Source organism: Phyllobates terribilis, unplaced genomic scaffold (assembly GCF_046119375.1).
Source record: "Phyllobates terribilis strain yellow unplaced genomic scaffold, ASM4611937v1 Scaffold_8__6_contigs__length_399053987, whole genome shotgun sequence".
Classification (NCBI taxonomy): domain Eukaryota; kingdom Metazoa; phylum Chordata; class Amphibia; order Anura; family Dendrobatidae; genus Phyllobates; species Phyllobates terribilis.
In genome coordinates, this window is record NW_027362768.1 from 179,073,020 (window position 1) to 179,087,534 (window position 14,515).

Here is a 14,515-nt window from a genome sequence, read left to right on the forward strand (position 1 = left end):
TCTTGTACATAGGGGCAGTATTATAGTAGTTATATTCTTGTACATAGGAGCAGTATTATAGCAGTTATATTCTTGTACATAGGGGACAGTGTTATAGTAGTTATATTCTTGTACATAGGGGGCAGTATTATAGTAGTTATATTCTTGTACATAGGGGCAGTATTATAGTAGTTATATTCTTGTACATGGGGGACAGTATTATAGTAGTTATATTCTTGTACATATGAGCAGTATTATAGTAATTATATTCTTGTACATAGGGGACAGTATTATAGTAGTTATATTCTTGTACATAGAGGACAGTATTATAGTAGTTATATTCTTGTACATAGGAGCAGTATTATAGTAGTTATATTCTTGTACATAGAGGCAGTATTATAGTAGTTATATTCTTGTACATAGGGGACAGTATTATAGTAGTTATATTCTTGTACATTGGGGGCAGTATTATATTAATTATATTCTTGCACATAGTAGCAGTATTATAGTAGTTATATTCTTGTACATAGGCGGCAGTATTATAGTAGTTATATTCTTGTACTTAGGGGGCAGTATTATAGTAGTTATATTCTTGTACATAGGGGACAGTATTATAGTAGTTATATTCTTGTACATAGGGGCAGTATTATAGTAGTTATATTCTTGTACATAGGGGCAGTATTATAGTAGTTATATTCTTGTACATGGGGGACAGTATTATAGTAGTTATATTCTTGTACATAGGAGCAGTATTATAGTAGTTATATTCTTGTACATAGGGGGCAGTATTATAGTAGTTATATTCTTGTACATAGGAGCAGTATTATAGCAGTTATATTCTTGTACATAGGGGACAGTATTATAGTAGTTATATTCTTGTACATTGGGGGCAGTATTATATTAATTATATTCTTGCACATAGTAGCAGTATTATAGTAGTTATATTCTTGTACATAGGCGGCAGTATTATAGTAGTTATATTCTTGTACTTAGGGGGCAGTATTATAGTAGTTATATTCTTGTACATAGGGGACAGTATTATAGTAGTTATATTCTTGTACATAGGGGCAGTATTATAGTAGTTATATTCTTGTACATAGGGGCAGTATTATAGTAGTTATATTCTTGTACATGGGGGACAGTATTATAGTAGTTATATTCTTGTACATAGGAGCAGTATTATAGTAGTTATATTCTTGTACATAGGGGGCAGTATTATAGTAGTTATATTCTTGTACATAGGAGCAGTATTATAGCATTTATATTCTTGTATACAGGAGCACTATTATAGCAGTTATATTCTTGTACATAGGGGACAGTATTATAGTAGTTATATTCTTGTACATAGGAGCAGTATTATAGCAGTTATATTCTTGTACATAGGAGGCAGTAATATAGTAGTTATATTCTTGTACATAGGAGCAGTATTATAGCAGTTATATTCTTGTACATAGGAGGCAGTATTATAGTAGTTATATTCTTGTACATAGGGGCAGTATTATAGTAGTTATATTCTTGTACATAGGAGCAGTATTATAGCAGTTATATTCTTGTACATAGGGGACAGTATTATAGTAGTTATATTCTTGTACATAGGAGCAGTATTATAGCAGTTATATTCTTGTACATAGGAGGCAGTAATATAGTAGTTATATTCTTGTACATAGGAGCAGTATTATAGCAGTTATATTCTTGTACATAGGAGGCAGTATTATAGTAGTTATATTCTTGTACATAGGGGCAGTATTATAGTAGTTATATTCTTGTACATAGGAGCAGTATTATAGCAGTTATATTCTTGTACATAGGGGACAGTATTATAGTAGTTATATTCTTGTACATAGGGGGCAGTATTATAGTAGTTATATTCTTGTACATAGGGGCAGTATTATAGTAGTTATATTCTTGTACATGGGGGACAGTATTATAGTTGTTATATTCTTGTACATAGGGGCAGTATTATAGTAGTTATATTCTTGTACATAGGGGGCAGTATTATAGTAGTTATATTCTTGTACATAGGGGCAGTATTATAGTAGCTATATTCTTGTACATGGGGGACAGTATTATAGTAGTTATATTCTTGTACATAGGGGCAGTACTATAGTAGTTATATTCTTGTACATAGGGGGCAGTATTGTAGTAGTTATATTCTTGTACATAGGGGCAGTATTATAGTAGTTATATTCTTGTACATAGGGGCAGTATTATAGTAGTTATATTCTTGTACATAGGGGCAATACTATAGTAGTTATATTCTTGTACATAGGGGCAGTATTATAGTAGTTATATTCTTGTACATAGGAGCAGTATTATAGTAGTTATATTCTTGTATATAGGGCAGTATTATAGTAGTTATATTCTTGAACATAGGGAGCAGTATTACAGTAGTTATATTCTTGTACATAGGAGCAGTATTATAGTAGTTATATTCTTGTACATAGGGGGCAGTATTATAGTAGTTATATTCTTGTACATAGGGGCAGTATTATAGTAGTTATATTCTTGTACATAGGAGCAGTATTATAGTAGTTATATTCTTGTATATAGGGCAGTATTATAGTATTTATATTCTTGTACATAGGGGACAGTATTATAGTAGTTATATTCTTGTACATAGGGGGCAGTATTATATTAATTATATTCTTGCACATAGTAGCAGTATTATAGTAGTTATATTCTTGTACATAGGCGGCAGTATTATAGTAGTTATATTCTTGTACATAGGGGGCAGTATTATAGTAGTTATATTCTTGTACATAGGGGACAGTATTATAGTAGTTATATTCTTGTACATAGGGGCAGTATTATAGTAGTTATATTCTTGTACATAGGGGCAGTATTATAGTAGTTATATTCTTGTACATGGGGGACAGTATTATAGTAGTTATATTCTTGTACATAGGAGCAGTATTATAGCAGTTATATTCTTGTACGTAGGAGGCAGTATTATAGTAGTTATATTCTTGTACATAGGAGCAGTATTATAGCAGTTATATTCTTGTACATAGGAGGCAGTATTCTAGTAGTTATATTCTTGTACATAGGGGCAGTATTATAGTAGTTATATTCTTGTACATAGGAGCAGTATTATAGTAGTTATATTCTTGTACATAGGGGCAGTATTATAGTAGTTATATTCTTGTACATAGGAGCAGTATTATAGCAGTTATATTCTTGTACATAGGGGACAGTATTATAGTAGTTATATTCTTGTACATAGGGGGCAGTATTATAGTAGTTATATTCTTGTACATAGGGGCAGTATTATAGTAGTTATATTCTTGTACATGGGGGACAGTATTATAGTTGTTATATTCTTGTACATAGGGGCAGTATTATAGTAGTTATATTCTTGTACATAGGGGCAGTATTATAGTAGTTATATTCTTGTACATAGGGGGCAGTATTATAGTAGTTATATTCTTGTACATAGGGGCAGTATTATAGTAGCTATATTCTTGTACATGGGGGACAGTATTATAGTAGTTATATTCTTGTACATAGGGGCAGTGCTATAGTAGTTATATTCTTGTACATAGGGGGCAGTATTATAGTAGTTATATTCTTGTACATAGAGGCAGTATTATAGTAGTTATATTCTTGTACATAGGGGCCGTATTATAGTAGTTATATTCTTGTACATAGGGGCAATACTATAGTAGTTATATTCTTGTACATAGGGGCAGTATTATAGTAGTTATATTCTTGTACATAGGAGCAGTATTATAGTAGTTATATTCTTGTATATAGGGCAGTATTATAGTAGTTATATTCTTGAACATAGGGAGCAGTATTATAGTAGTTATATTCTTGTACATAGGAGCAGTATTATAGTAGTTATATTCTTGTACATAGGGGGCAGTATTATAGTAGTTATATTCTTGTACATAGGGGCAGTATTATAGTAGTTATATTCTTGTACATAGTAGCAGTATTATAGTAGTTATATTCTTGTATATAGGGCAGTATTATAGTAGTTATATTCTTGAACATAGGGAGCAGTATTATAGTAGTTATATTCTTGTACATAGGGGGCAGTATTATAGTAGTTATATTCTTATACATAGGGGGCAGTATTATAGTAGTTCTATTCTTGTACATAGGGACAGTATTATAGTAGTTATATTCTTGTACATAGGGGGCAGTATTATAGTAGTTATATTCTTATACATAGGGGGCAGTATTATAGTAGTTATATTCTTATACATAGGGGTCAGTATTATAGTAGTTATATTCTTGTACATAGGGACAGTATTATAGTAGTTATATTCTTGTACATAGGGGGCAGTATTATAGTAGTTATATTCTTATACATAGGGGGCAGTATTATAGTAGTTATATTCTTGTACATAGGGAGCAGTATTATAGTAGTTATATTCTTGTACATAGGGGGCAGTATTATAGTAGTTATATTCTTGTACATAGGGGGCAGTATTATAGTAGTTATATTCTTATACATAGGGGGCAGTATTATAGTAGTTATATTCTTGTACATAGGGGGCAGTATTATAGTAGTTATATTCTTGTACATAGGGAGCAGTATTATAGTAGTTATATTCTTATACATAGGGGGCAGTATTATAGTAGTTATATTCTTATATATAGGGGGCAGTATTATAGTAGTTATATTCTTGTACATAGGGAGCAGTATTATAGTAGTTATATTCTTGTATTCTTTATATGGGAGCTGCATAATCCTATATTGCATATGGGACATATGAGAAGGCAAAGAATGGAACTTCTAAAAAAGCAGATGTTATAAAGACATCATAGGAGAATGTAAGATGACAAGCTGCAGTGTTCATACTCACACCCATAGTTTCATGAGACTCAAAACAATCCATGTAATTGGCTCCCCAGATGCTCCAGGCAGAGAGGAACTTGAACAGATTTATCTTCACTGGTTGTTCTACAAAAACTAGATAATTTGGAGACATTCCAAAACTAAAAGAAAAAAGACTGAGTTACCAACCGGAGTCTTACAGAACAGATAAATCATCTTATATATACAAATCGCTAACTATACATGGGATTAGATGCACAAAAATCAGACCATGAAAGCCACAGACATCTGTAAAATCAATCAAGTTTATCAAAACAAAAAACAATTCCGGTCAGACATTAGATTTCCTATCAGTAAAAAGTTGTACATAGGGGGCAGTATTATAGTAGTTATATTCTTGTACATAGGGGCAGTATTATAGTAGTTATATTCTTGTACATAGGGGGCAGTATTATAGTAGTTATATTCTTGTACATAGGGGCAGTATTATAGTAGTTATATTCTTGTACATAGGAGCAGTATTATAGTAGTTATATTCTTGTACATAGGAGGCAGTATTATAGTAGTTATATTCCTGTACATAGGAGCAGTATTATAGTAGTTATATTCTTGTACATAGGAGGCAGTATTATAGTAGTTATATTCTTGTACATAGGAGCTGTATTATAGTAGTTATATTCTTGTACATAGGAGGCAGTATTATAGTAGTTATATTCTTGTACATAGGGGGCAGTATTATAGTAGTTATATTCTTGTACATAGGAGCAGTATTATAGTAGTTATATTCTTGTACATAGGAGCAGTATTATAGTAGTTATATTCTTGTACATAGGGGGCAGTATTATAGTAGTTATATTCTTGTACATAGGAGCAGTATTATAGTAGTTATATTCTTGTACATAGGAGGCAGTATTATAGTACTTATATTCTTGTACATAGGAGGCAGTATTATAGTAGTTATATTCTTGTACATAGGGGGCAGTATTATAGTAGTTATATTCTTGTACATAGGAGCAGTATTATAGTAGTTATATTCTTGTACATAGGGGGCAGTATTATAGTACTTATATTCTTGTACATAGGAGGCAGTATTATAGTAGTTATATTCTTGTACATAGGGGCAGTATTATAGTAGTTATATTCTTGTACATAGGAGCAGTATTATAGTACTTATATTCTTGTACATAGGAGCAGTATTATAGTACTTATATTCTTGTACATAGGGGGCAGTGTTATAGTAGTTATATTCTTGTACATAGGGGGCAGTGTTATAGTAGTTATATTCTTGTACATAGGAGCAGTATTATAGTAGTTATATTCTTGTACATAGGAGCAGTATTATAGTAGTTATATTCTTGTACATAGGAGGGAGTATTATAGTAGTTATATTCTTGTATATAGGAGGCAGTATTATAGTCGTTATATTCTTGTACATAGGGGCAGTATTATAGTAGTTATATTCTTGTACATAGGGGGCAGTGTTATAGTAGTTATATTCTTGTACATAGGGGCAGTATTATAGTAGTTATATTCTTGTACATAGGAGCAGTATTATAGTAGTTATATTCTTGTACATAGGAGGGAGTATTATAGTAGTTATATTCTTGTATATAGGAGGCAGTATTATAGTCGTTATATTCTTGTACATAGGGGCAGTATTATAGTAGTTATATTCTTGTACATAGGGGCAGTATTATAGTAGTTATATTCTTGTACATAGGAGGCAGTATTATAGTAGTTATATTGTACATAGGAGGCAGTATTATAGTAGTTATATTCTTGTACATAGGGGGCAGTATTATAGTTATATTCTTGTACATAGGAGCAGTATTATAGCAGTTATATTCTTGTATATAGGGGCAGTATTATAGTAGTTATATTCTTGTACATAGAGACAGTATTATTGTAGTTATATTCTTGTACATAGGAGCAGTATTATAGTAGTTATATTCCTGTACATGGGGGCAGTATTATAGTAGTTGTATTCTTGTACATAGGAGCAGTATTATAGTAGTTATATTCTTGTATATAGGGGGCAGTATTATAGTAGTTATATTCTTGTACATAGGGGCAGTATTATAGTAGTTATATTCTTGAACATAGGAGCAGTTTTATAGTAGTTATATTCTTGTACATAGGGGGCAGTATTATAGTAGTTATATTCTTATACATAGGGGCAGTATTATAGTAGTTATATTCTTGTACATAGGGAGCAGTATTATAGTAGTTATATTCTTGTATATAGGGGGCAGTATTATAGTAGTTATATTCTTGTACATAGGGGCAGTATTATAGTAGTTATATTCTTGTACATAGGGGCAGTATTATAGTAGTTATATTCTTATACATAGGGGCAGTATTATAGTAGTTATATTCTTATACATAGGAGCAGTATTATAGTAGTTATATTCTTATACATAGGGGCAGTATTATAGTAGTTATATTCTTATACATAGGGGCAGTATTATAGTAGTTATATTCTTGTACATAGGGAGCAGTATTATAGTAGTTATATTCTTGTACATAGGGGCAGTATTATAGTAGTTATATTCTTGTACATAGGAGCAGTATTATAATAGTTATATTCTTGTACATAGGAGCAGTATTATAGTAGTTATATTCTTGTATATAGGGGGCAGTATTATAGTAGTTATACTCTTGTACATAGCGGGCAGTATTATAATAGTTATATTCTTGTACATAGGAGCAGTATTATAGTAGTTATATTCTTATATATAGGGGGCAGTATTATAGTAGTTATACTCTTGTACATAGGGGGCAGTATTATAGTAGTTATATTCTTGTACATAGGGAGCAGTATTATAGTAGTTATATTATTGTACATAGGGGGCAGTATTATAGTAGTTATATTCTTCTACATATAAGGGGTAATATAATTGTTATGTTGCTGTCAGTTCTTTAGTTCATCTATGATTACAGATGTGAAATGTTCTTGTTACCTGTGGACGTAGGACGGGGTAAATCTGTCACTACAAGGAAATTGCACAACCACTTTGCTCTTTGTTATGGGATCTTCTTTGTCTGTAACAGTAAATTATTAGAATTACCAAGAAGTTCCGTATTGCAGCATCGCACTGTCTGGCATTTGCAGTAGTCTGACAGATATATAGACGGAGTGGGTTCTCTGTGATCTCTGCCCTTTTATATAGTCCATATTACGGCCGCCCCCAGTCACTCACCTGCCTGCAGAGGAGGAATCTTGACCACGTTATATGCAAGTGAAAAGTTCTTCCCGAAGCAGTTTCCCATGTTGTAGACGGTGCCGTCGTTCTCGATGTGCGGGTGCGCGGTGACACCGTTGATGGAGATGTATTTACAGAGATCCACCTGAAAGTCACAGAAACAGGAGCCATGACTCCTAGAGAAGTATCTCCTGCATTTCGGGATCCCATTCCTGGTATACTTTTGCCTCCCGTCATTTTCTGTACCATGTCTGATTAAAAAAAAAAAATGAAGCTACTGCAGGATCTGACCACTTAGGGATTGTAGTCTGTAACCATGCCGACACATTGGTCTGCATAGGAGCTGTGTACTCAAAACGGTAGTAGATTTTTAATCGTAAATATTTGTAAAGGAGCCTAAATTTATTCTTTTAGAGCAGGATCCTCTTTATGATGTGTACGTGCCCTAACAGGACACATGGAATACCTCCACCGAAGAGTGAAATCGGCCATATACATTCATTCTTTTATCAGCAATTCCTCCAATAATCTTATCCCTACACAGACACCCTGACTGAGAACTCATTCTATATTATCGTATATTCCTATAAAGATAAGCGGCTAAATATCCAGTGATTGGCCACTGTTTGGCGACACTTTCCCTCTTTATCACTAAGTACCTTTTTCACCGTTTCCAGCGTCTCAGGATCGACCTTTGTTATGTAATTGGTTTCTGTGCAGGCGTAAAAATCCTCCCCCACGGGGTAAATGTTCACAAGGGCGTTGTCTGTTATTTCTAAGCCTTTAAAGTATGAAAAAAACCTATGGAGATTCAAAAAAATAATGATATATATATATAAAAACTATTTAACACCATAAAACTCTGAATTTTCAATGTTCTTGAGTTACCTGGAGAATATATTTTTACATGGATCTGGATAAGCAAAGGTACCGAACTCTGTTATTACAATCCTCTTCTCAGTCATTGCTCGGACGTAAGCATCGGTCTTTACAAATCTGTGGTCAAAAGCAACGCACTGTTATATTTCTTATAAATAGGAGCAGTATTATAGTAGTTATATTCTTGTACATAGGGGCAGTATTATAGTAGTTATATTCTTGTACATAGGGGCAATATTATAGTAGTTATATTCTTGTACATAGGGAGCAGTATTATAGTAGATATATTCTTGTACATAGGAGCAGTATTATAGTAGTTATATTCTTGTACATAGGAGCAGTATTATAGTAGTTATATTTCTTATAAATAGGAGCAGTATTATAGTAGTTATATTCTTGTACATAGGAGAAGTATTATAGTAGTTATATTCTTGTACATAGGGGCAGTATTATAGTAGTTATATTCTTGTACATAGGGGCAGTATTATAGTAGTTATATTCTTGTACATAGGAGCAGTATTATAGTAGTTATATTTCTTATAAATAGGAGCAGTATTATAGTAGTTATATTCTTGTACATAGGAGAAGTATTATAGTGGTTATATTCTTGTACATAGGGGCAGTATGATAGTAGTTATATTCTTGTACATAGGGGCAGTATTATAGTAGTTATATTTTTGTACATAGGGGGCAGTATTATAGTAGTTATATTCTTGTACATAGGAGCAGTATTATAGTAGTTATATTTTTGTACATAGGGGGCAGTATTATAGTAGTTATATTCTTATACATAGGGGCAGTATTATAGTAGTTATATTCTTGTACATAGGGGCAGTATTATAGTAGTTATATTCTTGTACATAGGGGCAGTATTATAGTAGTTATATTCTTGTACACAGGGGGCAGTATTATAGTAGTTATATTCTTGTACATAGGGGCAGTATTATAGTAGTTATATTCTTGTACATAGGGGGCAGTATTATAGTAGTTATATTCTTGTACATAGGGGCAGTATTATAGTAGTTATATTCTTGTACATAGGGGGCAGTATTATAGTAGTTATATTCTTGTACATAGGGGCAGTATTATAGTAGTTATATTCTTGTACATAGGGGCAGTATTATAGTAGTTATATTCTTGTACATAGGGGCAGTATTATAGTAGTTATATTCTTATACATAGGGGCAGTATTATAGTCATTAGATTCTTGTACATAGGGGCAGTATTATAGTAGTTATATTCTTATACATAGGGGCAGTATTATATCAGTTATATTCTTATACATAGGAGCTGTATTATAGTAGTTATATTCTTATACATAGGGGCAGTATTATAGTAGTTATATTCTTGTACATAGGAGCTGTATTATAGTAGTTATATTCTTGTACGTAGGAGCAGTATTATAGTAGTTATATTCTTGTACATAGGGGCAGTATTATAGTAGTTATATTCTTGTACATAGGAGCAGTATTATAGTAGTTATATTCTTGTACATAGGAGCAGTATTATAGTAGTTATATTCTTGTACATAGGGGGCAGTATTATAGTAGCTATATTCTTGTACATAGGGGGCAGTATTATAGTAGTTATATTCTTGTACATAGGAGCAGTATTATAGTAGTTCTATTCTTGTATATAAGAGCAGTATTATAGTAGTTATATTCTTGTACATAGGGGCAGTATCATAGTAGTTATATTCTTGTACATAGGAGGCAGTATTATAGTAGTTATATTCTTGTACATAGGGAGCAGTATTATAGTAGTTATATTCTTGTACATAGGGGCAGTATTATAGTAGTTATACTCTTGTACATAGGGGCAGTATTATAGTCATTAGATTCTTGTACATAGGGGCAGTATTATAGTAGTTATATTCTTATACATAGGGGCAGTATTATAGCAGTTATATTCTTATACATAGGAGCAGTATTATAGTAGTTATATTCTTGTACATAGGAGCTGTATTATAGTAGTTATATTCTTGCACATAGGGAGCAGTATTATAGTAGTTATATTCTTGTACATAGGGGCAGTATTATAGTAGTTATATTCTTGTACATAGGGGGCAGTATTATAGTAGTTATATTCTTGTACATAGAGGGCAGTATTATAGTAGTTATATTCTTGTACATAGGAGGCAGTATTATAGTAGTTATATTCTTATACATAGGGGCAGTATTATAGCAGTTATATTCTTATACATAGGAGCAGTATTATAGTAGTTATATTCTTGTACATAGGGGGCAGTATTATAGTAGTTATATTCTTGTACATAGAGGGCAGTATTATAGTAGTTATATTCTTGTACATAGGAGGCAGTATTATAGTAGTTATATTCTTGTACATAGGCGGCAGTATTATAGTAGTTATACTCTTGTACATAGGAGCAGTATTATAGTAGTTATATTTTTGTGCATAGGATCAGTATTATAGTAGTTATATTCTTGTACATAGGCGGCTGTATTATAGTAGCTATATTCTTGTACATAGGGGCAGTATTATAGTAGTTATACTCTTGTACATAGGAGCAGTATTATAGTAGTTATATTCTTGTGCATAGGGGCAGTATTATAGTAGTTATATTCTTATACATAGGAGCAGTATTATAGTAGCTATATTCTTGTACATAGGGGGCAGTATTATAGTAGTTATATTCTTGTACATAGGGGGCAGTATTATAGTAGTTATATTCTTGTACATAGGCGGCAGTATTATAGTAGCTATATTCTTGTACATAGGGGCAGTATTATAGTAGTTATACTCTTGTACATAGGAGCAGTATTATAGTAGTTATACTCTTGTACATAGGAGCAGTATTATAGTAGTTATATTCTTGTACATAGGGGCAGTATTATAGTAGTTATATTCTTGTACACAGATGGCAGTATTATAGTAGTTATATTCTTGTACATAGGGGTAGTATTATAGTAGTTATATTCTTGTACATAGGGGGCAGTATTATAGTAGTTATATTCTTGTACATAGGAGCAGTATTATAGTAGTTATATTCTTGTACATAGGGGCAGTATTATATTAGCTATATTTTTGTACATAGGGGCAGTATTATAGTAGTTATATTCTTGTACATAGGGGGCAGTATTATAGTAGTTATATTCTTGTACATAGGAGCAGTATTATAGTAGTTATATTCTTGTACATAGGGGCAGTATTATAGTAGCTATATTTTTGTACATAGGGGGCAGTATTATAGTAGTTATATTCTTGTACATAGGGGGCAGTATTATAGTAGTTATATTCTTGTACATAGGGGGTAGTATTATAGTAGTTATATACTTGTACATAGGAGCAGTATTATAGTAGTTATACTCTTGTACATAGGGGCAGTATTATAGTAGTTATATTCTTGTGCATAGGGGCAGTATTATAGTAGTAATATTCTTGTACTTAGGGGAGTATTATAGTAGTTATATTCTTGTACATAGGGAGCAGTATTATAGTAGCTATATTCTTGTGCATAGGGGCAGTATTATAGTAGTAATATTCTTGTACTTAGGGGAGTATTATAGTAGTTATATTCTTGTACATAGGGGGCAGTATTATATCCATATTTGACAAATGCATCAATAAGTCATGTAATAAGAGGTTTAATTTGCAGTATTCCTATAAAGGGGGAAGGAACGAGATAGCACCGGGTCAGTGCGGCTGATGATGTTACATACCTGCGATGATACGTCACATGTCCCTCCTTGAACTCAAACTTATGTAGCAGAGCTTGTCCATCAAACAGGTGATAAAACTGCTCCGATCCCACTTCAAACAGCCCGGGTCCACATCGCAGCAGACTGCCAGACAGCCATAAGGGTAACCGACCTGTCCCAGAAGTAATGGAGAGGTGAAAACGAATTTTCAATAAGCCCTTGAAGAGAAACATTCCCAAATATACCAACATTTATGTATTGGGATATTTTCACATTGGTGTTTTTCAGTTATATGTTTAACCAATGCATCTGTGTGTTATTCGCCACTCCATGTTACTACTGTGCAGTATATGGTTTTTACTGGATGCTCCTGTATGGAATATAGCGCAGTCTGCTCTGCTGTTTCATGCAGGAAAAAAAATGTATCCCAACATTTACCGACCCGGCAGAGGCCAAGTGGGCACTATATGGATATTGATAGAAGCTTAAAGGCCTGTTTGACGCATACGTCCGGTGCCCTTACCTGTGATGTGGACGCTCATTGGGGTGGCCAGTTCCTCCACCGTCTCAAACAGTTTCTTGTAGCCGCCAGCAGGGTGCTCCACGCTGCAAAAATAGCCAGAAATGACCAACTCCTGAAAGGACCAAGCCCCAAGTGGACTTAAAGGGAGAGGCTTAAAGGGATTGTACTGAAATGCTCAAAAGTGCCTGAATAAATAAAGTGAACAACACCTTTACAGATTCTCTGCAGGTCCCGTTCCAGGTATCCCCCGAGCCCCCCTAGTTCCTCTTCAGGGGACACATGATCGCTGGTTTGTGCTTTCTGGTCTGATCTCCACACATGACAGGAAATGCCTGCTCAGCCAATCACAGGCTGAGGCGTGTCCCTGCGGTGGCCAGTGATTGGCTGAGTGGCATTTCCTAACATTTCCTGTAGAGACCAGCGGGGGGATCCTGAGAGCTGGAATGGGACCTGTGGGGCATCACTGAGTCCCCCCGAAAAATAATGTTTATTCTTTTCACAACCCCTTTTAAAGCTAACAAAGCAATAATAGATCTCTGATTACAGCAGAAGAATATCTATCAATTTGGAATAATCTCTTACAAAAACGATTCTGTAAAGATGCAATTCCTCATACTTCATCCACAGCCAGAGCTGCATTCACAATTCTGCACAGTGGGAGATCAGATGAGAGTCGTACAGTTAGGTCTAACATACAGGATGAAGGAAAGCTAAAAAAAAATAAGGCTCCTTTCAGCAGCTACTTGACACCAACCACCTGTAACAGGAGATTCTGTCGCCCCAATTCTATTCCACCCATTAAATTAGGGGTGAGGCCAAATTTAAATGGCGTCTTATGGGCTGGGGGTCGTCCGTACAAACTGGAGCCTTCTACAAGGCTGTCCTATAGACAGAATACAGACCCCCATAAACAGTAGCCGGATTTTCTGGTTTGCACCGTGGAATTTCCCCCTATTCTATAAAAAAAAAAAATCTTAAAAACATAGAAGTTGAAACTTTGTAACAACAAAAAAAAACTTCCTTTGACTCGTCGTAAAAACTTCTCAACTCCTAGAAGACGACTCGATTTGGGTTTTGCTAACGGAGTCCAACCCGCTACTTACCGACTGACCATGGTGCCTCCTGCTGCGGGACGAGAGCGAGTCTGGGAGTCTGAAGTCTTTATCTATTTATAAGGACTTTGATTTGTTTCATGAGAATAATCTTCTTAGAGAGCGAGCGCAGCCAATCAGCGAGCGGACGGGGAACAGAAGATTCTTTCAGGACCGGGATTCTCTTGAAGCCGCTCTCTCTCCATTGAGTCTTCGGCGTCTTTGCTCTCCGCACAACGAGGCTCTTTGAAAAATGTTTAGTTCTAAATCCTTTCAAACCAGCGGTGGATTAAATGAAAGAATTCAGTCGCACGCTGCCAGACCCGAGATGTTCTCATTCTAATTGTTTACTATATATGGAAAAAACGCTCCGATACGTCTCACATTGGAGCCCG

At 34.0% G+C, this 14,515-nt stretch overlaps 1 protein-coding gene across 3 annotated transcripts in view; it reads right to left on the bottom strand.

Moving 5' to 3' along the window:
- RPE65 (retinoid isomerohydrolase RPE65) overlaps positions 1 to 14,381 on the bottom strand; it is a 40,606-nt gene extending 26,225 nt beyond the window's left edge. For 2 of the 3 annotated variants that reach the window (XM_073643870.1, XM_073643871.1), the window contains exons 1-8: positions 14,133 to 14,378; positions 13,030 to 13,112; positions 12,528 to 12,678; positions 8,857 to 8,964; positions 8,628 to 8,769; positions 7,966 to 8,113; positions 7,726 to 7,807; positions 4,794 to 4,926 (exon numbers count right to left, since the gene is read on the bottom strand). In XM_073643870.1, the coding sequence (XP_073499971.1) occupies positions 4,794 to 4,926; positions 7,726 to 7,807; positions 7,966 to 8,113; positions 8,628 to 8,769; positions 8,857 to 8,964; positions 12,528 to 12,678; positions 13,030 to 13,112; positions 14,133 to 14,143 (858 nt within the window). In that variant the 5' untranslated portion in view covers positions 14,144 to 14,378. Of the gene's footprint in view, positions 1 to 4,793; positions 4,927 to 7,725; positions 7,808 to 7,965; positions 8,114 to 8,627; positions 8,770 to 8,856; positions 8,965 to 12,527; positions 12,679 to 13,029; positions 13,113 to 14,132 lie in introns of all 3 variants that reach the window. The other variant, XM_073643869.1, reaches the window with a different exon arrangement.
- Positions 14,382 to 14,515: the final 134 nt, after the last annotated feature.